We start from the raw sequence: 24663 nt of genomic DNA, 5'->3' as shown, positions 1-24663 counted from the left end.
ATATTGAATTTTGTGAAATACTTTGAGCATCTGTTGAAATGATTGATTCTCTCCTTTGACTTATTAGTATATTAAATCTGTATTAATAGATTTCCTAACATTCCTACATCCCTGAATCCCACTTAGACATGGTACATTCGTCTTTCAATGTACTGCTGGGCTCTGTTACTAATATTTCACTTAGATTTTTGCATCAACATTCATGACTGAAATTGACTTATAGTGGAGGTTCTCGAAATGTGATCTGGAGACTGCTGGGGATCTCCAAGATCCTTTTAGGGTAGACCCCCTAAAAGACCAAAACGATTTTCATAGTAATACTAAGACATTATTATCCCCTTTTACTCTCATTCACTCACCAGTATGCAGTAGAGTTTTCCAGAGACTACGTAATGTAATATCTCAACAGATTGTTTGTAAAAAGCAGATAGGAAATCCCATCTGTCTTCTGTTTAGCCAGACATTAAGTGGTTTTGAAAAAATGTGAAACAATGCCAGTCTTATTTAAAGTTTTTATTTTCCAAGATGTAGTTACTTAAATACATGTCATTTAGGTATTAACTTAATGGTTTTATTATGGTTATCTTAAATTAACACATAATCTTAAAAACTTTTGCTTTAAGTTCTAGTATGTTAACTATTGGTAAATATTACTCACATAAACAAAAGCTCTTTAGGATTTTTAGTGATTTTTTTCAAAGTGTAAAGATGTCCTGAGACCCAAAATTTGAGAACCACTGGCTTTTTGTCGTCTGCCTCTGTCAGACTTTGGTTATCAGTGCTCTTCATGAAAAGAACTCGAGAGCTCTCCTTTTTTTTTTTCTAATTGAGGTATAATTGACATGTAACATATTAGTTTCAGGTGTACAATAAAATAATTTGATATTTGTATTTTTGCTAAATGATCGCTGCAATAAGCGTAGTCATCTTCCACCACCATGCACAGTTACAATTGGTTTTCCTTGTGATGAGAATTTTTAAGATCTACTCTCAGCAACTTTCTCTTAGAGCTTTCCTTCTTTTCTTTTTCCTTCTGTATGCTTTGCATAAATTTATAATGGAATATTAACTAATGATGTCATGTGATTACATATACTAAACATCTTGTTTAGTTCCTGCCTTGTTACTGGTTTTTAGGTTTAAAATTTTCACCTTCACTCAATTTTGACAATTTATAATCTCCTAGTGATAGCTATAACACTCAGATTTTCCTACTAATTGCTTTGTGCTGTGCAAAACATTTCCTTATATACTTTTGTGATATTTTCTACTTTTCCAATTTTGTATATTTTTAAAATCTTAAAAAAAATTAGACTAGCTAGTATCATCATTTTATAGAAATTTTATTTTTATTTTAGAAAACAGTTAATTTTTGTAATGACCCTGTTTTTCTGGCTGCACCCTATTGAGTCACTTCAGCTGACCCAGACAGGCAGGCTGACCAGGGACTGGGGACCGTGACTCTGAGATATTTCCTGCAGATGATGGACAGGCACAGCTATAACCCATGTTGACACTAGAATGCAACTGCGAGACTTGTTTATGTTCCCCTTAGAGCTCTTTTTTTAAAAAATTGTTATTTACTTTTCCCCATTTTTTAAAACATCTTTATTGGAGTATAATTTCTTTACAATGGTGTGTTAGTTTCTGCCTTATAACAAAGTGAATCAGCTATACATATACATATATCCCCATATCTCCTCCCTCTTGCGTCTCTCTCCCACCCTCCCTATCCCACCCCTCTAGGCGGTCACAAAGCACCGAGCTGATCTCCCTGTGCTATGCGGCTGCTTCCCACTAGCTATTGATTTTACATTTGGTAGTGTATATATGTCCGTGCCACTCTCTCACTTCATCCCAGCTTACCTTTCCCCCTCCCCGTGTCCTTGAGTCCATTCTCTATGTCTGTGTCTTTATTCCTGTCCTGCCCCTAGGTTCTTCAGAACCTTTTTTTTTTTTTTTCTTAGATTCTATATATATGTGTTAGCATACGATATTTGTTTTTCTCTTTCTGACTTACTTCACTCTGTATGACAGACTCTAGGTCCATCAAACTCACTACAAATAACTCAGTTTTGTTTCTTTTGATGGCTGAGTAATATTCCATTGTATATATGTGCCACATCTTCTTTATCTATTCACCTGTCGATGGACACTTAGGTTGCTTCCATGTCCTGGCTATTGTAAATAGAGCTGCAATGAACATTGTGGTACATTATGTGGTACATAATTTTTGAATTATGGTTTTCTCAGGGTATATGCCCAGTAGTGGGATTTCTGGGTTGTGTGGTAGTTCTTTTTTTAGTTTTTTAAGGAACCTCCATACTGTTCTCCATAGTGGCTGTATCAATTTACATTCTCACCCACAGTGAGAATGTCCACACCCTTTCCAGCATTTATTGTTTGCAGATTTTTTGGATGGTGGCCATTCTGACTGGTGTGAGGTGATACCTCATTGTAGTTTTGATATGCATTTCTCTAATGATTAGTGATGTTGAGCATCCTTTCATGTGTTTGTTGGCAATCTGTATATCTTCTTTGGAGAAATGTCTATTTAGATCATCTGCCCATTTTTGGATTGGGTTGTTTGTTTTTTGATATTGAGTTGCATGAGCTGTTTGTAGATTTTGGAGATTAATCCGTTGTCAGTTGCTTCATTTGCAAATATTTTCTCCCATTCTGAGGGTTGTCTTTTCTTCTTGTTTATGTTTTCCTTTGCTGTGCAAAAGCTTTTAAGTTTCATCAGGTCCCATTTATTTTTGTTTTTATTTCCATTTGTCTAGGAGGTGGGTCAAAAAGGATCTTGCTGTGGTTTATGTCATAGAGTGTTCTGCCTATGCTTTCCTCTAAGAATTTTATAGGGTCTGGCCTTACATTTAGGTCTTTAATCCATTTTGAGTTTATTTTTGGGCATGGTGTTAGGGAGTGTTCTAATTTCATTCGTTTACATGTAGCTGTCCAGTTTTCCCAGCACCACTTATTGAAGAGACTGTCTTTTCTCCACTGTATATTCTTGCCTCCTTTGTCAAAAATAAGGTGACCATATATGCATGGGTTTATCTCTGGGCTTTCTATCCTGTTCCATTGATCTATATTTCTGTTTTTGTGCTAGTACCATACTGTCTTGATTACTGTAGCTTTGTAGTATAGTCTGAAGTCAGGCAGTCTGATTCCTCCAGCTCCGTTTTTCTTTCTCAAGATTGCTTTGGCTATTCGGGGTCTTTTGTGTTTCCATACAAATTGTGAAATTTTTTGTGCTAGTTTTGTGAAACATGCCATTGGTACTTTGATAGGGATTACATTGAATCTGTAGTTTGCTTTCGGTAGTATAGTCATTTTCACAGTGTTGATTCTTCCAATCCATGAATATGGTATACCTCTCCATCTATCTATATTATCTTTAATTTCTTTCATCAGTGTCTTATAGTTTTTTGCATACAGGTCTTTTGTCTCCTTAGGTAGGTTTATTCCTAGGTATTTTATTCTTTTTGTTGCAATGGTAAATGGGAGTGTTTCCTTAATTCCTCTTTCAGATTTTTATCATTAGTGTATAGGAATGCAAGTGTTTTCTGTGCATTAATTTTGTATCCTGCTACTTTACCAAATTCATTGATTAGCTCTAGTAGTTTACTGGTAACATCTTTAGGATTCTCTATGTATAGTATCATGTCATCTGCAAACGGTGACAGCTTTACTTCTTCTTTTCCAGTTTGAATTCCTTTTATTTCTTTTTCTTCTCTGATTGCTGTGGCTGAAACTTCCAAAACTATGTTGAATAATAGTTGTGAGAGTGGAAAACCTTGACTTGTTCCTGATCTTAGAGGAAATGATTTCAGTTTTTCACCATTGAGGATGATGTTGGCTATGGCTTTGTCAGATATAGCCTTTATTATGTTGAGATAAGTTCCCTCTGTGCCTACTTTATGGACGGTTTTTATCATAAGTGGGTGTTGAATTTTGTCAAAAGCTTTTATTGCATCTGTTGAGATGATCATATGGTTTTTCTCCTTCAATTTGTTAATATGGTGTATCACATTGATTGATTTACATATATTGAAGAATCCTTGCATTCCTGGGATAAACCCCACTTGATCATGGTGTATGATCCTTTTAATGTGCTGTTGGATTCTGTTTGCTAGTATTTTGTTGAGGATTTTTGCATCTGTGTTCATCAGTGATATTGGCCTGTAGTTTTCTTTCTTTGTGACATCCTTGCCTGGTTTTGGTATCAGGGTGATGGTGGCCTCGTAGAATGAGTTTGGGAGTGTTCCTCCCTCTGCTATCTTTTGGAAGTGTTTGAGAAGGATAGGTGTTGGCTCTTCTCTAAATGTTGGATAGAATTCACCTGTGAAGCCATCTGGTCCTGGGCTTTTGTTTTTTGGAAGATTTTTAATCACAGTTTCAATTTCAGTGCTTGTGATTGGTCTGTTTTTATTTTCTATTTCTTCCTGGTACAGTCTCAGAAGGTTGTGCTTTTGTAAGAATTTGTCCATTTCTTCCAGGTTGCCCATTTTATTGACATATAGTTGCTTGTAGTAACCTCTCATTATCCTTTGTATTTCTGCAGTGTGAGTTTTTACTTCCCCTTTTTCATTTCTAATTCTATTGATTTGAGTCTTCTCCCTTTTTTTCTTGATGAGTCTGGCTAATGGTTTATCAATTTTGTTTATCTTCTCAAAGAACCAGCTTTTAGTTTTATTGATCTTTGTTATTGTTTCCTTCATTTATTTCTGATCTGATCTTTATGATTTCTTTCCTTCTGCTAACTTTGGGGTTTTTTGTTCTTCTTTTTCTAATTGCTTTACGTGTAAGTTTAAGTTGTTTATATGAGATGTTTCTTGTTTCTTGAGGTACGATTGTATTGTTATAAACTTCCCTCTTAGAACTGCTTTTGCTGCATCCCTTAGGTTTTGGGTGGTCGTGTTTTCATTGTCACTTTTTTTTGGTTCTTTTTTGATTTCCTCTTTGATTTCTTCAGTGATCTCTTGGTTATTTAGTAGTGTATTGTTTAGCCTTCATGTGTTTGTATTTTTTACAGATTTTTTCTGGTAATTGATATCTAGTCTCATAGTGCTGTGGTCAGAAAAGATACTTGATATGATTTCAATTTTCTTAAATTTACTAAGGCTTGATTTGTGACCCAGGATATGATCTATCCTGGAGAATGTTGCATGAGCACTTGAGAAGAAAGGGTATTCTGTTGTTTTTGGATGCAATGTCCCATCAATATCAATTAAGTCCATCTTGTTTAATGTATCATTTAAAGCTGTGTTTCCTTATATATTTTCATTTTGGATGATCTGTGCATTGGTGAAAGTGGGGTGTTAAAGTCCCCTACTATGATTGTGTTACTGTCACTTTCCCCTTTATGGCTGTTAACATTTGCCTTATGTATTGAGGTGCTCCTATGTTGAGTGCATAAATATTTACAATTGTAATATCTTCTTCTTGGATTGATCCCTTAATCATTATGTAGTGTCCTTCTTTGTCTCTTGTAATAGTCTTTGTTTTAAAGTCTGTTTTGTCTGATATGAGAATTGCTACTCCAGCTTTCTTTTGATTTCCATTTGCATGGAATGTCTTTTTCCATCCCCTCCCTTTCAGTCTGTACGTGACCCTAGGTCTGAAGTGGGTCTCTTGTAGACAGCATATATACAGGTTTTGTTTTTGTATCCATTCAGCCAGTCTATGTCTTTTGGTTGGAGCATTTAATCCATTTACATTTAAGGTAATTATTGATATGTATGTTCCTATTACCATTTTCTTAATTGTTTTGGGTTTATTATTGTAGGTCTTTTCCTTCTCTTGTGTTTCCTACCTAGAGAAGTTCCTTTAGCATTTGTTGTAAAGCTGGTTTGGTGGTGCTGAATTCTCTTAGCTTTTGCTTGTCTGTAGAGTTTTTAATTTTTTCTCTCGAATATGAATGAGATCCTTGCTGGGTAGAGTAATCTTGGTTGTAGGTTTTTTCCCTTTAATCACTTTAAATATGTCTTACCACTCCCTTCTGGCTTGCAGAGTTTCTGCTGAAAGATCAGCTGTTAACCTTATGGGGATTCCCTTGTATGTTATTTGTTGTTTTTCCCTTGCTTCTTTTAATATTTTGTCTTTGTATTTAATTTTTGATAGTTTGATTGATATGTGTCTTGACATGTTCCTCTTGTATTTATCTTGTATGGGCTTCTCTGTGCTTGCTGGACTTGATTGACTATTTCCTTTCCCCTGTTAGGGAAGTTTTCAACTATAGTCTCTTCAAATATTTTCTCAGTCCCTTTCTTTTTCTCTTCTTCTTCTGGGACCCCTATAATTCGAATTTTGGTGCATTTAATGTTGTCCCGGAGGTCTCTGAGACTGTCCTCAATTCTTTTCATTCTGTTTTCTTTACTCTGCTCCGTGGTAGTTATTTCCACTCTTTTATCTTCCAGGTCACTTATCCATTCTTCTGCCTCGGTTATTCTGCTGTTGATTCCTTCTAGAGAATTTTAAATTTCATTTATTGTGTTGTTCATCATTGTTTGTTTGCTCTTTAGTTCTTCTAGGTCCTTGTTAAACATTTCTTATATTTTCTCCATTCTATTTACATGATTTTGGTTCATCTTTACTATCATTACTCTGAATTCTTTTTCCAGTAGACTGCCTATTTCCTCTTCATTTGTTTGGTCTGGTGGGTTTTTACCTTGTCCCTTCATCTGCTGTTTGTTTCTCTGTCTTCTCATTTTGCTTAACTTACTGTTTGGGGTCTCCTTTTCACAGGCTGCAGTTCGTAGTTCCTGTTGCTTTTGGTGTCTGCCCTCAGTGACTAAGGTTGGTTCAGTGGGTTGTGGAGGCTTCCTGGTGAAGGGGACTGGTGCCTGTGTTCTGGTGGATGAGGCTGGATCTTGTCTTTCTGGTGGGCAGGACTGCATCTGGTGGTGTGTTTCGGGGTGTCTGTGAACTTATTATGATTTTAGGCAGCCTCTTTGCTAATGTGTTCCTGTCTTGCTAGTTGTTTGGCATGTGGTGTCCAACACTGGAGCATGCTGGCCATTGAGTGGATCTGGGTCTTAGCGTTGAGACGGAGATCTCTGGGAGAGCTTTTGCCATTTGTTATTACATGGAGCTGGGAGGTCTCTGGTGGACCAGTGTCCTGAACTCAGCTCTCCCACCTCAGAGGCAGAGGTCTGACATGCGGCCAGAGCCCCAAGACACTGTCAGCCACACAGCTGAGAAGAAAAGGAAGAAAAAATGAAAGGAAGAGAGAAAAAGAGAAAGAGAGAGAGAGAAAGAGAGAGAGAGAGAGAGAGAGAGAGAGGAAGGAAGGAAAATAAAACAAAATAAAATAAAAAAGGTATTAAAAGAAAAAAAATTTTTAATTGTTAAAAATTAAAATGTAATAAAAAGAAAGAAAGAAGGGAGCAACCAAACCAAAAAACAAAGCCACCAATGATAAAAAGTGCTAAAAACTATACTAGAATACAAAAAAAAGGACAGACAGAACCCTAGGACAAATGGTAAAAGCAAAGCTGTACACACAAAATCACATGAAGAAGCATATACACATACACACTCACCAAAAGAGAAAAAGGAAAAAAATATATGTATCTATATATAAAGAAAAAGGAAGAGAGCAACCAAATCAATAAACAAATCTACCAATGATATTAAGCTTTAAATAGTAAACTTAGTTAAACATAAAACCAGACAAATTAGATGCAGAAAGTAAACCCCAAGTCTACAGTTGCTCCAAAAGTCCACTGCCTCAGTTTTGGGGTGATTCGTTGTCTATTCATGTATTCCACAGATGCAGGGTACATCAAGTTGATGGTGGAGATTTAATCCGCTGCTCCTGAGGCTGCTGGGAGAGATTTCCCTTTCTCTTCTTTGTTCGCACAGCTCCCAGGGTTCAGCTTTGGATTTGGCCCCGCCTCTGCGTGTAGGTCGCCTGAGGGCGTCTGTTCTTCGCTCAGACAGGATGGGGTTAAAGGAGCAGCTGATTCAGGGGCTCTGGTGCACTCGGGCCGCGGGGAGGGAGGGGCACGGAGTGTGGGGCGAGCCTGCGGCGGCAGAGGCCGGCGGGACGTTGCACCAGCCTGAGGCGCACCGTGTGTTCTCCCGGGGAAGTTGTCCCTGCATCACGGTACTCTCCCTGGCCATGGCGGGCTGCACAGGCTCCCGGGAGGGGAGGTGTGGAGAGTGACCTGTGCTCGCACACAGGCTTCTTGGTGGCGGCAGCAGCAGCCTTAGCGTCTCATGCCCATCTCTGGTGTCCACGCTGATAGCCGCGGCTCGTGCCGTCTCTGGAGCTCAGGCGGTGCTCTGAACCCCCTCTCCTCATGCACCCCGAAACAATGGTCTCTTGCCTCTTCGGCAGCTCCAGACTTTTTCCCGGACTCCCTCGCGTCTAGCCGTGGCGCACTAACCCCTTCGGGCTATGTTCAAGCCGCCAACCCCAGTCCTCTCCCTGAGCTCCGACCGAAACCGAAACCGAGCCTCAGCTCGCAGCCCCGCCCATCCCAGCGGGCGAGCACACAACCCTCTCAGGCTGGTGAGTGCCAGTCGGCCCTGATCCTCTGTGCGGGAATCTCCCCGCTTTGCCCTCCGCACCCCTGTTGCTGCGCTCTGCTCCGCGGCTCCGAAGCTCCCCGCTCCGCCTCCCGCAGTCTCTGCCCGCGAAGGGGCTTCCTAGTGTGTGGAGACCTTTCCTCCTTCACAGCTCCCTCCCACTGGTGCAGGTGCCGTCCCTATCCTTTTGTCTCTGTTTTTAATTAATTTTTTTTTTCTTTTGCCCTACCCAGGTACGTGGGGAGTTTCTTGCCTTTTGGGAGGTCTGAGGTCTTCTGCCAGCGTTCAGTGGGTGTTCTGTAGGAGCTGTTCCACATGTAGATGTATTTCTGATGTATTTGTGGGGAGGAAGGTGATCTCCACGTCTTATTCCTCCGCCATCCTGAAGGTCTCCCCTCTTAGAGCTCTTAACTCATGAAGTGATGTCAGATAGACTGCGTCATGTTTCTGAGCCGTAGGAACATCTACATACATAGAAGAGACAGCGTTTTCTAGAGCCTCACTGGGCTGCTGGAAGGGCTGGCTATTGCATTCACTGTGATGGTCAGTTGGCGGCCTTGCTTTCCCTCTGATTCCAGGGGTCCTTGGAGAGCCACTTCCCAACCCCATATTTTTGAATGAGGCCATACCTTCGATTGCTTTTCTTCTTACTTTCTAGTTGCCTGGTTGGTGAGTGCAAACATCTATGATTTGGCCAAAGGCTCCCTTTAGGTAAGAGACCTCAGAGCTTCCCTATTCTCCAGGCAGCCTGGCCACCAGCATTCACTGTGACTGCCACAGCCCCACTAGATCATGTGGTTCCCACGGTGCTGACCTGGGTTTGGTCATAGATGTTTCTGGTGGAGAATACAGGATTTGGGCTGAATTTTCTTTCCCTTTATAAAGAGAGAAATAGGGAGGATTGAAGAGCCAGCTCCAGGCCTGTCGGTTGCGTCTAGCTTCACAGTGGAGGTCCTCTTCTTCTCCTGGGAACCTTCTGTTGCCCATCGGTCAGCTCTTCCCGTTCCTAGCCCTGTAGGCCTGTAGAATGAGCAGCAGTCATTTAGGAAACCCTCTCTCACACCCTCGTCCACCTGGAGCCGTGCGGGCACTTACAACACAAGGGGGAGTCCCACACCATCCCTCATGGTGACCAGGTACCCACACTTCAAGTTCTTTCCTTTCTGGGGAGAATTCAAGCACCCAGAAGCTCCACGAGCCTCCCTTCTTCAGTGGGTCTATTTTACGCTCCTTTTGTCTTATCAGAAAAGGTCCATTGCGCACCTCATAAGCCACCCTAGCTCCTGCAGCACCAGTATGGATTATGACCTGGCAACACCGCAACTGGTGGACCCACTTCACTTGAATTGGCACCTTCGTGGTCACAGCCACAGGATGGGCGCCCTCATCCAGGTCTGCGATCAGCCCTCACACTAGGGTCCTGGGAAACTTCCATCCCTGCAGCCCTTCACAGACTCCTTACTTACACACCTCTCTCAGTGGTTCTCACACTGCCCCTGTGGTGTGAACAGGCGAGGACACTTAGCCCACGTTCACAAAAAGAAAAGAAACTGAGGCTTGTAAAGTCGAAGTGACAGAGTCACACAACTGCTGAGACAGAGCCTGTGCTTGACTCAGCTTAAGCACAGTCATCTTGGCACTGTCCCCACTTTGGGACTAATCCCACACTGCTCCGGTGCTATGCCACCCTTCCTGCCCCGAGACTGATCCCTTGTGTCATTCATTCTTTCACATGGTCACGTGCAAGTCTTCATTGCGCGCCATCTTCTTGCCACACTCTCAGGCAAGTGCCACACTCTCAGTTAGGCAAGTGGGGAGTGCAAAAGCAAATAAAACCCCATCTGTGATTTCTAGCATAGAATTTACGAACTGTGTGTAACCATCCCCAGAACAAGGTGGTAAACGCTGTAACAGATGTGAGCAGTATGTTCAGAGGGAACACACAGAAGGGAGTGACTTCCTAGGACTATGAGGGAAGGCTTAACTAAGGATTAGACACTTATGCTGGGCCTTAAAAGAATCAGAAGTTTTTCAGGGAGACAGAGAAGGGAAGGCATTCCATTCAGAGGGATTGGCATGAACTAAGGATTAGAAAGGCTAAGCAGAGGGATAGTCAGGGCAAAGGTGGCAGTTCTATGTGGCTGGTGCTTTGACAGGGGGAATTGAGGGGAGTTTATTTAAAATTACAGCCTGAGTCCCAGTTGTGAAGGGTCTTATTTTGGTGCTAATGAAACAGAGCAGGACCCTATGGTCCTTGCCTCCCCCGCTATATCCTCAGCCTGCCTTTTGTCTGTGGAAAAACTTTAGACAAAGAATAAGTTTAATCAGAGAAATGAGAAAATGCAGAAGCAAAGGAAAACAGTCAAAGGAGACCAAATAATAATAGTTTAATCATTAAGCATAGTCAAGGACCTTTAGTTCCTCCTTAAGGGCTATAGATAATATTCTGAGCCACATCCTGTTAACTGTTTTGCAGACACCGAAGACCCCACCAGGTGAAGGAGGATGACTACATGATGACCAAATTGAAGTCATGACATAAGCTGCTCCGCTTCACACAATTCCGAGAACTGACCTCAGAGAAATGGGAACAAACCCTGGAACTAAAGGTTAACATACTTAAAACAACTAAGATGACGCTGATCAGACCACCACATTACTGATTTGAGGATGCCTGTCAGAGCTGACTGTGCTGTTCTGCTCCCTCCCTCCACCTACAACCCTGAAACTCCCCTTTAAAAGCCCCTGTCCGCTGAGCAGCAATTGGGAGTTGGTTCTCGGACAGGAGTCCACCCTCTCCCCCTGTTGCCAGCCTCTGAAATAAAGCAACCTTTTCTTTCCTACCAACACTTATCCGTTGAGAATTGGCTTTCAAGCGGTGAGCAGCCAGACCTGGGTTCGGTAACACTAAGAAGGTTAGATTCTATCTTATAGCCCAGTGATGGGAACTATTGCCCTTTGCGTACAGAGGAGGCAAAAAAGAAAACCTGTACTAAAGAAAAATTAATCTGGCAGTTGAGGAGATGCATAGATATAAGAGCCCAAATAAAATATGATGAGGACTACAAGAGTGACAAGGAGGAAAAAGTAATTTCCAAAAACAGTGTTTCTACAGACTCAATAAGATTTGATGGCCAATAAAAAAAAAAAAAAGAAAGAAAAAAAAAGATTTGATGACCAATACTGCTTAAAATGGAGGAAAGAAAAGAAAATGTCTCACACACACACACATACACACACGCACACACACACAACTTCCAGGTCTGAACTCAAGTGATTGCATAGATAAAAGCTAACCATGATAATGGTTGGCATTTATTATTTACTCTGGGGCAAACCCTTTATGTGCATTATTTCATAGAATCCTCTCAGTAAACCTGAGAAATTGGTACTATTATTAACCCTAATTTTACAGATGAAGAAATTGAAACTCAGTGATCAATTTCTTTGCCCAAATACGTGGCCTAACAGGGATTCAAAACCAGGACTGTCTGAAGTTAGAAGAATTTGGTGCTCCTAGCCAATACACTATACTGCCTCTACATTTCCTCTTGACCCAGAAAGGGAATATCATAGCAGTAGCAGATATAGGGAGGGTGTGAGGGGTGAAGATGGATTAAGTTTGTATTTGGTAACTTTGGAGGTACCTGTGGGATGTCCAGCTACAGTTGTCCAGGGATTAAGAAAAGCAGCCAAGGATGATGGGATTTGAGAGGTAGCAAGTATGGATGAGGGTTGCAGCCTTGAGAAAGGCTGTTTTAAGAGGAAAAGGAGCAAAGGGAGAGGAGAACCTGAGGAAAGAAGTTGAAAGGACTGAGCAGAAGGGCAGGGGGAGAAGCAGGACAGAGCATGGAAGCCGGAGAGAGCTTAGGTTTCGAGAAGAAGGGTAGTCAGTAATGTAAAATGCTGCACAAAATCTAGTCCTAGAAGAATGGGAAAAGAGGCCTTTTGATTTGGCCATTGGCATGTTGTGGGCAACCGTAGTAAGTCAGGATTCCGTGGTCTGATGGCCAAAGGAGGAGAATAAACAGGTGACAAAGAGGCAACAGCAGAGATAGATTTCCCTTTCAGAAGAATGGCCCTGAAGTACGATGGCTACTCTCTGGCCTGCTGATGCTTCTGGGCTCAGGAGTCAAGGACGTAGATACTAATACACTAGCATGACCCTAATAACCATTTATTTCTCAGCCTTAGTCTTCAAGGGGACTGTTTTTTCTCATAGCCATCACTTCTTACAAATGTTTCGGGTGATATAATTTTCTTTGACAGCTTGCCGAGAAACATCACATACCTTCTAATCCACACAGTAGAATCCTCTTTCCTTTTGTCTTCATGGATAAAATGCACAAATATCCCCTGAAAATATATTCTGCTTTTTTTCCTAGACATTAATTGACTTTAACAAAAGCGATTCCTTGCCTTCAAGGTGGACAGATGTCCAGCAAGTTTCTGCAGTTCAACATCTCCATCCTTGCCTCTGAAGCCTGCCAGGTGTGTTGTGCGTCCCTCGCTCCATGGATGCTCTGGAGAGCACTGGTGCTGGCTTCCCTTCTGGGGGAGGCAAGGATTCCTTCTGGGTAAGTTCTCCACCCACCATCTCCCTCCTCTCTGGCAGCACTCCTGGGGGACTGGGCAGCTGGCAGCCTGTGGGAAAGATTCTGGTTGTCACCTGGTGGCTTGACGAAAGGGCCCCTGGTGGAGCTGCTGTGACCATGGGAGGTTAGAATCTCAGAGACCCCCTGTAGATAATTTCAAGAGCCCTCTTTTGGGAATTGAACAGTCCTTTCTAAAAAAGCTTCCTTTGGATTTTCAGAAACGTTCTACTCCAGATAAGGAAAAGGATCCTCCCGTTATATTTTCAGGGGTTTGGTTTCCTTTGTCCTTGCTTCTGGAGTTGAATCACTACTGGTTGCAGTATGGGGTAGGGCAGGCAATTCTATGGCTTCAAAAGATTTATTTCATCCTATTTGGGGAAGAATCATACATTCTCTATTGCTCCTCAGTTCTCACCAGACTTATTATTAACATACATTAAAGTTAAATTAGCAGACAGAATATATCACAAGATTAATCTACAGCTTGCATATCAAGATTGATGACCCACAAACCTTTAATTCTCATCAGGGGTCCTTATCCGTTAGCAGAGAGCAGGCTCTGGCATAATCAGCTGTTACAAGTGCCCAACCCTCCTGGACCCCAGCAGAAATATCCTCCTAGCCTTTCCTTTTCTGGATCATCACAAGTCTGCTCCCATCAGGCAGTGTGGTTCTTCCACCTCCCAACCTAGACCTACCAGGAACTGCATTTCCCTGCTCAGTTACCAGCCCTCAGGGCCACTGCCACCACACTCCTCTGTGTCCCCACTCTTCTCCACTGAGTTAGTGGAGCCCCAGTGGTGTCATTTCCTTGGTGAAATGAGGGAGAACGTCTCTCTGCTTTGTGCCGCCTCCATGAGCACCGCTTGGATCCTACCGTTTAATAGGGACTTCAGTGAAATTCTTCTTTCAGTTCTGGTTTAAGGACTTCACCCTTGCTTTCTTTGGGATGAGTCTAGCAGAGTCAATAATGGGAGACAATGAAGGGATATTTGTACAACCACATGCATAGCAGCATTATTCATAATAGCTAAAACATGAAAGCAACCCAAGTGTCCATTGATGGATGAATGGTTAGGTAAAATGTCGTATATGCATACAATGGAATATTGTTCATCCTTTAAAAGGAAGGAAGCTCTAGCATATGCTACAACATAGATGAAACTATGGGACATTATACTAAGTGAAATAAGCCAGTCAAAAAAGGCAAAACTGTCTGACTCTACTTACAATAGATATTTAGAATAGTCAAAATCATAAAGACAGAAAGTAGAAAGGTGCTTGCTGGGGCTGGGGAGAGGAAGGAATGGGGAGTTAGAGTTTCAGTTCTGCAGGATGAAAAAAAGTTATGGAGATGGATGGTGGTGATGGTTGCACAATAATAAAAATGTATTTGACAGCACTGAACTGTACGCTTGAAATGGTTAAGGTGGTAAGTTTTATGTTACGTGTATTTTACTACATTTTTTCTAATTGGAAGAAAAAAGAATGGAAGACACCACGATGTTCTCAGAACAGCCCCCTTAAGATGATTAAGGTTTCTTCATCTCCTCAGACTCTTTATACCTGGATCATTCTTCCCCCAATACAAATTCTTCCTCAGGAGTCTCTTCAGCCCTAAGCAAATAGACTTCTGCTAATTCCATCCCACCAGTTCAAACATCCCTGGAAAAGTCTGAAGCTCAGACTCAAGCTGAAACCCACTCATACATAAGGACATTAACTATGTCTTATAGTTAGTCCATACACCATAATTGTTGGGGTTAATTTCTATGTTACACTTAAGATTCTGGGCACAGGATCAAAAAATAAGAAGCAAGAAATAAGGTCTTAATGCCTGTTGAAGCTTGATTTAAGAGCCAATGAAAAAACTGTTTCTGTTTCAGGGAGGGTGTCTGGCTCCTCAAGCAGAGGCCTCGAGGTACCCTAAGAGTCCAGGTCCTCAGCCCTGTCGGCCCAGAAACTCAACTGTGTCAAGATGCTCGCCATGACGAGGCTCACAGGAAATGAGTCCCAGACTCAACGGGAGGATATATAAACACAGAGGTGGGTGCATTAATGTGGGACCGGGGCAATTCACTTCTAGTGAATGTAATATGTGATATGGGATATGTACATCCATCCCTCCCAACTTCTGCTGCCAAACTTTCCTGATGGACAACAAAGGTCAGGCATCATCCTCAGGGGCATCTCATCCAGGTGTGGGAGAGACCTACCAAAGCATTCTCCCATCACCGTTCCAGTAAGCAGAATGCTCATGACGCTGGGCAGGGTAGCAAACACCTGCTCTCTGATTTCCCTTCTTTCAGGCTCCATGAATACCCGTCTCACGTTAACACTGTCCGTCTTCAGGATAGACTATAATAATGGCTCAGACCATAGGTTTCTTAACCACAGACACTACAATGGTGCTATGCACAGTGCACTACACCCTAAACAGTGTGATCAGATTCAGGTGTTCCCTATTATCCTCAATCATCTATTTATAAAGAATGTCCTGGCTTGTGATGAGGCTAGCCCAGTGCCTGCACATAGTAGACATTCAAGGATGGTTAATAAAGCTCCACCTATTACAGAAAGCTAGTCTCACTCATTATGCTTCAATTCTAGGCCATCCTCAAGAGTTCTAGGGCCACATGAGTTTGCCCCTGTATACAGTCAACACACATAGTAGGCATTCTAGTTTTCTCAGAATAATAGTCATTTGGAACAATATACATTAACAGAAGTAGAACAGGGAAAAGTTAAACTATTGCTATATGACTGTATTAATCTCAGGTGTTTGCATCCTGAAACCCATTCCAACAAGATTGTGGTTTCAGATTGCTCTGAGTGAAATCACATTGACTTGGAGCAAGATTGTGAACATGATAATGTAGTTGAAATGACAAGTATGGTCAAAAATGAGTATTTCCAGCCATTGCTATTTATCGATAACTTTAATACACTCTGGAGCATTTTATTTATTTATTTGGTTGTGCCAGGTCTTAGTTGCGGCAGTCGGGCTCCTTAGTTGTGGCATGTGAACTCTTAGTTGCGGCACGCATGTGGGATCTTGTTCCCTGACCAGGGATAGAACCCAGGCCCCCTGCCTTGGAAGCGTGGAGTCTTAACCACTGCACCACCAGGGAAGTCCCTCCGGAGCATTTTATATCTCTTTTTGCATCTTGAAAAAGTTTTGGTCTATTTTTCCTAATTTAAGGGGTGGGAGAGGCTGACTTGCTTTTATGCCACTAATTTCTGTCCAACTCAGAATATAAATATCCAGAACAAGAACTCTAAAAGGGTGTATTCCAAGGGGTCAGTAGGGATTTTCTTTGGGTTGATGGGGTATGAGTGTTCTTTAGGTGGTTCTTAGGCTTATCTCTTCATTTAATCAACAGGCATTTGTAAGGGGCTCTGTCTGCACCAGGTATCTAGGCACAAGGGACACTTCAGTGAGCAAAATGGACAAAAATCTAAGGGGGATGGGGAGGCAGATACTAAGCAAAGAAGTAAAAAATATAGCAGTTGAGAATAAATGATATCGAGTAAAATAAATCAGGGATGAGGGATAGTGAACGCTAAATAGAAGGATATTTACAGTTAAAAAAAATTCTATTGTCAGGGAAGAACTGATGAAGAGACATCTGAGGAAAGACCTGAAGGTGGTAAGGGTGAAGGCTAGGCAGATGTCTGGGGATTAGAGCATTCTAGGCACAGAGAATGGCAAGCGCGAAAGACCTGAGGTGGGAGCATGTCTGAGATGTATAAAAACCCACTGGAAGGTCAGTATGCTAGGAGAGGCATAACCACAGGGAGATCAGAGAAGTTAGGTGGGAAAGGCAGCTTCTGTGGGACCTTGTGGGCTAGTGTAAAGACATTGGCTCTTACTCCAAGTAGAATGAGAGGGCATCAAGTGGAGTAGCAGTTAAGCCCATGTTAACAAGTTCACTCTTGCTTCTATGTTGAAACTAGACTGTTGGGAGAGGTCATGGGACAAAGCAAGATCAGTCGGGAGGCTACTGCGATAATCAGGGCAAGAAACTGACATCTGAGTGGTAGCAGTGGACCTGGTGAGACGTAGGGTCTGGATATACATTAAAGTAAACGCCAACAGGATTTCCAGAGAGACTGAATATGAGGTATGAAAAGGAGAAGTAAGAAATGACCCCAGTGGTTTTGGCCTGAGCAACTGGAAGTATGATGTCGCCATTTCCTGCAATGAAACATTCTGAACAATGTACATTAACCAATGTGGCATAGGAAGGATTTGAACTATTTATATATGACTGTATTGATCTCAGGTGTTCTCTTCCTGAGATGAGTTCTTTAGATGACTCTAAGGTACAGGAATTCTGGGAGAAGATTGGGAGTTCGTGTTTGATCACATTAAGTTTGAATTGCCTATGGTCATTCAAGAGGAGATGTCAAGTAGGCAGATGGATATACGAACATGGAGTTCAGGGGAAAGATCCAGCCTGCATATGTAAACCGTCAGCATATTGTTGTTATTTAAACTCATGACATAGGACAAGATCACCAAGGAAACTGAGATTTGAGTTCTGCAGCACTTCAGCGTTTACGGGGTTGGGGGGAAATGAGAAGGAACTGAAAGAGAACTGACCATTACATTTAGCGATGTGGGTTTATTGAAATCTCAACAAGGGCCGTTTTAAAGGAGTGGTGAGAGTGAAAGCTTTTTTTGGAGTAAACTCAAGAGAGAATTTGATGGGCAGAATTGAAGATGGCAAGTATAGGTAACTCTTTCAAGAAATTTTATTGTAACTGGGAACATGGAAATGGGAGTAGCACCTAAATGTGGATATGGAAGTCAAGAGATTTTATGACTTTTTTAATAATGAGAAAAATTACAGAACACATGTACTGTGCCAGGAATTATCAAGTAGAGAGAAGGAACTGATAATGAGAGGAAAAGATGGAAGAATTGCTGGGGCAGTGTTCCTTAACAGGTAAGAGGGGAAGAGAACTTAGAGGGGAACACAGCAGGTGATACACAGTAACAGGAGGAAAGGCAGAGAAAAGAGGAGCCTTTCTACATTTCTATACTTTCTGAGTTCTCTCCCACCATGGAAGAAAGTTATACTTGCTCTTAAACTGCAGGCTGCAAAAGACTGAAGTCTCAGTACAAATGACCCAATCAGAGTCCTTTCTCCAAGACCATCATTTGACATCAGCTTTGGCACCTGAAAAATGGAAGCCTTCTTTAAATTTGAAGTCAGGAATTCAGTTTAAGTTTGCGTGGCATCAGGAAGAAAATGTTTCTGAATTTTATTTATTTATTTATTTTTGGCTGCGTTGGGTCTTCATTTCTGTGTGTGGGCTTTCTCTAGCTGCGGCGAGCGGGGACCACTCTTCATCGCGGTGCGCCGGCCTCTCACTGTCGCGGCCTCTCTTGTTGCGGAGCACAGGATCCAGACGCGCAGGCTCAGTAGTTGTGGCTCACGGGCCTAGTTGCTTCGCTGCATGTGGGATCTTCCCAGACCAGGGCTCGAACCCGTGTCCCCTGCATTGGCAGGCAGATTCTCAACCACTGCGCCACCAGTGAAGCCTGAAGAAAATGTCTTTATGCATTGACTGTATCACAGGTTGCCGTGGTGTAGGGGAAAGACCTACATTCAGAAACATGGGCTTGTGTCCTAGCTTTGTGACCTTGGACAAGGCATGGAATCCCTCGGAGGTTCTTTCTCCAAACTAAAGTGGTTGTAAAAGGATCACAGCAATTTCAGAGGGATATCTCCCACTATGGGAAATGCTTTGCAAACCCTATAGTTCCAAGAAAAAGAATGTTTTATAATGATTCTCAGAATGGAGGCTTTAGCCCACTTTGTTCCATCTTCACTCGTTATTGCTTTAAAAAACGAACAAACAACAGAAATTGCCCCCACAAACACTGGCTGTGTTCAACTAGGAGGCAGGCGTGTTTTCTTTCATTTCTTTCTTTGGGGCATTTTCCCATTCTCCCTTCCTGGAGGCCAGCCTTTCTCCTAATATAGGTCTGAGACTCCCAGCCCCAGGCAGGCAGCCACACCCCATCTGTGCAGGTGGCACCCTCCCCAGGAAGCTGCATCAGCTGTCCTAGTTACTCCCTGTTGTCTCCACCACCCAAGCTGTGAACTCACAATTACATACTACCTTCTGGAGGCTGTACCCCAGCCCTGCCACAACAGATGCCATTTGGGAAGAGTTGAAGCAACTGCTGTAAACATTGGGGGGGAACTCGACAAGCAGGGTTGGTGTAGCTCTGCAGACGGAGCTGCTCAGGGAGGATTCCTCTGGGTGTGGGAGGGACGACAGGAATAGGACTCCTCGAGCTATTCTTTTTTTTTTCTTGAAATGTTTTTATTTTTTATCTCTCTCTCTCTATATATATTTTAAAGTTTACCCATATATTTATTTATTTTTATATTTATTTATTTATTTATTGGGTTGCACCAGATCTTAGTTGCAGCACGTGGGCTCCTTAGTTGTGGCATGCAAAGTCTTAGTTGCGGCATACATGTGGGATCTAGTTCCCTGACCAGGGATCGAACCTGGGCCTCCTGCATTGGGTGTGTGGAGTCTTATCCGCTGAGCCACCAGGGAAGTCCCTCTCTATATATTTTTTAATTGGAGTATAGTTGATTTACAATGTGTTAATTTCTGCTGTACAGCAAAGTGATTCAGTTATACATATATATACATTCTTTTTTTTAAATATTCTTTTCCATTATTGTTTATCATAGGATATTGAATATAGTTCCCTGTGCTATACAGTAGGACCTTGTTTATCCATTCTGTATATAAAAGCTTAATCTGGGGCTTCCCTGGTGGCACAGTGATTGAGAGTCCCCACGGGTTCGTGCCCCCATCTGGGAAGATCCCACATGCCGCGGAGCGGCTGGGCCTGTGAGCCATGGCTGCTGAGCCTGCACGTCCGGAGCCTGTGCTCCGCAACGGGAGAGGCCACAACAGTGAGAGGCCTGCGTACCGCAAAAAAAAAAAGAGTGTTCTTCCTATGTTTTCCTCTAAGAGTTTTATAGTGCCCAGTCTTACATTTAGGTCTCCAATCCATTTTGACTTTATTTTTGTGTATGGTGTTAGGGAGTGTTCTAATTTCATTCTTTTACATGTAGCTGTCCAGTTTTCCCAGCACCACTTATTGAAAAGACAAAGGATTAATGTCCAAAATATATAAACAGCTCATGCAGCTCAATATTAAAAATAACAAACAACCCAATCCAAAAATGGGCAGAAGACCTAAATAGACATTTCTCCAAAGAAGACATACAGATAGCCAAGAAGCACATGAAAAGCTGCTCAACATCACTAATTATTAGAGAAATGCAAATCAAAACTACAATGAGGTATCACCTCCTGCCAGTTAGAATGGGCATCATCAGAAAATCTACAAACAACAAATGCTGGAGAGGGTGTGGAGAAAAGGGAACCCTCTTGCACTGTTGGTGGGAATGTAAATTGATACAGCCACTATGGAGAACAGTATGGAGGTTCCTCAAAAAACTAAAAATAAAAGCACCATACGACCCAGCAATCCCACTACTCTGGGTATATACCCAGAGAAAACCATAATTCAAAAAGACACATGCACCCTAATGTTCATTGCAGCAGTATTTACAATAGCCAGGACATGGAAGCAGCCTAAATGCCCATCGACAGATGAATGGATAAAGAAGATGTGGTACATATATACAATGGAATATTACTCAGCTATAAAAAGGGGGAAAATGGGTCATTTGTAGAGATGGGGATGGATCTAGAGACTGTCATACAGAGTGAAGTAAGTCAGAAAGAGAAAAACAAATATCATATATGAACGCATATATGTGGAACCTAGAAAATGGTACAGATGAACCGGTTTGCAGGGCAGAAATTGAGACACAGAAGTAGAGAAGAAACGTATGGACACCAAGGGGGCAAAGCAGTTGGAGGGTGGGGGTTGTGGTGTGATGAATTGGGAGATTGGGACTGACATGTATACACTGATGTGTATAAAATGGATGACTAATAAGAAAATAAACATTAAAAAATAAGTAAATTAAAAAAAAAGAATTTAACAGAGAGACGGAAGGTAGTGAAGTGGGTAAAGCATTTATTAGAAGCAGAGTACATGTGAAAAGGACACACGGGTGGGTTCAGAGAGAGAGTCACGCTTTGGGGGTGTCTTAAATTGCTTATATAGCATCAGTTTTACAGGTCTTTGTTTTCCTCTGGCCAGTCATCTTGCTCCCTTCCCATATCTGATCTGACTCAGGCTCTCCCCCATGCGTGCTCACATCTTTTAGCCAAGATGGATTCCAGTGTGAGGGTTTCTGGGAGGTTGGCAGGACATATTATGGGTTAGCATCCCTTCCCTTCCCTGACCCCTGAGGATCATTTCTGCTCATGTGAAGTTTGGGAGGTCTTCTTGACCTTAAGAATGAGAAGTATGTAACCTCCTTATCTTTCTACCAAAGCAGGGCTTAGCTCCTCTCTGCTCCTGCCATTGTGTTTATCTTGAAGTGTCTGCCCTCAGGAGACAAATTTCAGCTGCTCAGCCTGGGGCCCATCTATCCCCTGCCTCAGAACTAGGGGATACCTGCCCCTGCTTTCCTTAATGAGGGCTCGGAGGCAATGGGAGGTCTAGATCAGGGGTCCCCAACCCCCAGGCCATGGACCAGAATCAGGCCACACAGCAGGAGGTGAGTGACAGGTGCACGAGCAAAGCTTCATCAGTATTTACAGCCACTCCCCATCGCTCCCATTACCGCCTGAGTCCCGCCTCCTGTCAGATCAGCAGTGGCATTAGATTCTCATAGGAACGCAAACCCTACTGTGAACTGTGCATGCGAGGGATCTAGGTTGCACGCTCCTTATGAGAATCTAATGCCTGATGATATGAGGTAGAGCTGAGGCGGTGATGCTAGCACTGGGGAGCGGCTGCAAATACAGATTATCATTAGCAGAGAGGTTTGACTTCACAGAGACCATAATAAATTATTTGCTTGCAGACTCATATCAAAACCCTATCAGTGAGTGTCAAGTGACAATTAAGCTGCATCTGGTGGCAGGCTTTAAGTCAGAATCCGACACTTAATTTAGTCTGCACGAGGCCTGCCCATTATTTTATTTACCACTTCTGTGTGCGCCTCTTTCCCGCACTGCGCACTTGTCTCAGTCACAGTTTTGGTAAGCCCACAAGCTAACAGTAGCCAAAATGAGTAAAAAACAAATGTCACTGGAAAGCTTCTTTGAAAAAGGGGAAAGACCCAATAATGAGACAGCAGAGGACTCTAAGACGGCCAACAGAAAGACAGCTGCACTGAAAAGAAAATACCAAGAGTCCTACTTAAATTATGGGTTCATTGCAACAGGTGATTCACATTCTCCAAGACCGCTTTATATAATATGTGGTGACTGGCCATCCAACGAAGCCATGAAACCTCCAAAACAGCTTCCCCCCATGGAGACCAAGCATCCTGCATGAAAAGACAAGCCTTTGGAGTTTCTCAAAAGAAAAAAATGTGAACACAAAGAACAGATGCAATTATTGAAGGCCACCACCTCATCAAATGTGTCTGCACTGAGAGCATCATTCTTAGTGGCTAACCATATCGATACACCTAAGAAGCCCTTTACTATTGGTGAAGAGTTGGTCCTGCCTGCTGCTAAGGACATTTGTTGTGAACTTTCAGGAGAGGCTGCAGTTCAAATGGTGGCACGTGTTCCTCTTTCGCTAGCACCATAACTAGATGAATTGATGAAATAGCAGAGGATATTGAGGCACAGTTGTTAGAGAGGATTAATGAGTCACCATGTACGTAATCCAGGTTGACAAATCTACCGATGTTGACAGCAAGGCAACAATGCTTGTTTTTGTGCGATATATTTTTCAGGAGGATGTGCATGAGGATATGTTGTGTGCACTTTTGTTGCCAACCAGTACCACAGCTGCAGAACTATTCAAGTCTTTGAATGATTACATATCGGGAAAACTGAATTGGTCATTTTGTGTCAGTATATGCACGGATGGAGCAGCTGCCATGACTAGACGGCTTTCTGGTTTCACTACTTGGGTCAAAGTAGTCACTTCTGAATGTAAGTCTACACACTGTGTCATCCATAGAGAAATGCTGACTAGCCGAAAAATGTCTCCTGAACTTAACAACATTTTGCAGGATGTGATTAAAATTATCCCCCACATTGAAGTACATGCCCTTAACTCACGTCTGATTGCACAGCTCTGTGAGGAGATGGACGTGGAACACACACGTCTTCTCTTATACACAGAAGTGAGATGGCTTCTAAAAGTAGATCACTGGCCAGAGTTTTTGAGTTAAGAGAGCCACTCCAGAGATTTCTTTTAGAAAAACAGTCACCACTGGCAGCACATTTCAGTGCCACAGAGTGGGTCACAAAACTTGCTTACTTGTGTGACATATTCAACCTGCTCAGCAAACTCACTCTGTCACTTCAGGGGAGAATGACAACTGTGTTCAAGTTGGCAGATATAGTGGCTGCATTCAAAGTCAAACTGGAATTATGGGGATGACGGGTGAACATTGGGATTTTTGACATGTTTCAGACATTAACAGAGATTTTGAAAGAGGCTAAGCCAGGGCCTTCTTTCTCCCAGCTGGTGCATGATCACCTATCTCAGCTTTCAAAAGAGTTTGAGCATTACTTCCGCATCACAGAAGACCCCCGAACTGGGAAGGAATGGATCCACGACCCATTTGTGAATAAGCCAGGTGGATCGACTCTGTGCTAGAAGAGGATCAGCTGCCTGAGATCGCAAATGATGGTGGCCTTAAAAGTATGTTTGAGACAACTTCAAATCTCCATACGTTCTGGATTTAAGTCAAGGCAGAATATTCTGAGGTTGCCACAAAGGCACTGAAAAGCCTGCTTGCATTTCCAACATCCTGTCTTTGTGAAGCGGGGTTTTCTGCAGTGACAGCAACCAAGACGAGATTACCGAGTAGATTGGACACAAGCAACACGCTGCGGATGGCACTGTCTCCCATCACCCCAGATGGGACCATTTAGTTGCAGGAAAACAGGCTCAGGGCTCCCACTGATTCTGCGTTATGGTGAGTTGTATAATTATTTCATTATATATTACAATGTAAAAATAATAGAAATAAGTTGCACAATAAATATAATGCACTTGAATCATCCTGAAACCATCCCCACCCCCCACCCCCCGGACTGTGGAAAAGTTGTCTTCCATGAAACCCGTCCCTGGTGCCAAAAAGGTTGGGGACCGCTGGTCTAGGTAGTCAGGGGCTGTCCAAAAGTTAAGCTGTTAGCTTCTTTGAGAAGCTGAGCAGTGGCAGCTACAGCCTGTAAGCCTAGGTGCCATCCTTTAGGGGTTTGGTCCAATTGTTTAGAAAAATTGGTTACAACCTGAGTCAGAGGTCCCAGTTTTTGTGTAAACACCCCCAGGGCAGTTTCTCCTCTCTCAGTATATATAGATGGAGGGGACAGCTCAGGTTGGGTAAGGCTAATGCGGGGGCTCTTATGAGGTGGTTTTTCAGTTCCAGGAATG

At 42.5% G+C, this 24663-nt stretch overlaps 1 protein-coding gene across 1 annotated transcript in view; it reads left to right on the top strand.

The window, feature by feature from the left end:
* Window positions 1-13052: 13052 nt before the first annotated feature.
* LOC103074517 (NADH-cytochrome b5 reductase 2) overlaps window positions 13053-24663 on the top strand; it is a 40351-nt gene continuing 28740 nt past the window's right edge. The window contains 1 exon segment of the mRNA XM_082931164.1: window positions 13053-13115. Within this exon segment, the coding sequence (XP_082787290.1) occupies window positions 13053-13115 (63 nt within the window).

Source organism: Lipotes vexillifer, unplaced genomic scaffold (genome assembly GCF_000442215.2).
Source record: "Lipotes vexillifer unplaced genomic scaffold, Lipotes_vexillifer_v1.1 scaffold61, whole genome shotgun sequence".
NCBI lineage: Eukaryota > Metazoa > Chordata > Mammalia > Artiodactyla > Lipotidae > Lipotes > Lipotes vexillifer.
This window is presented reverse-complemented; position numbering and strand designations above follow the sequence as displayed.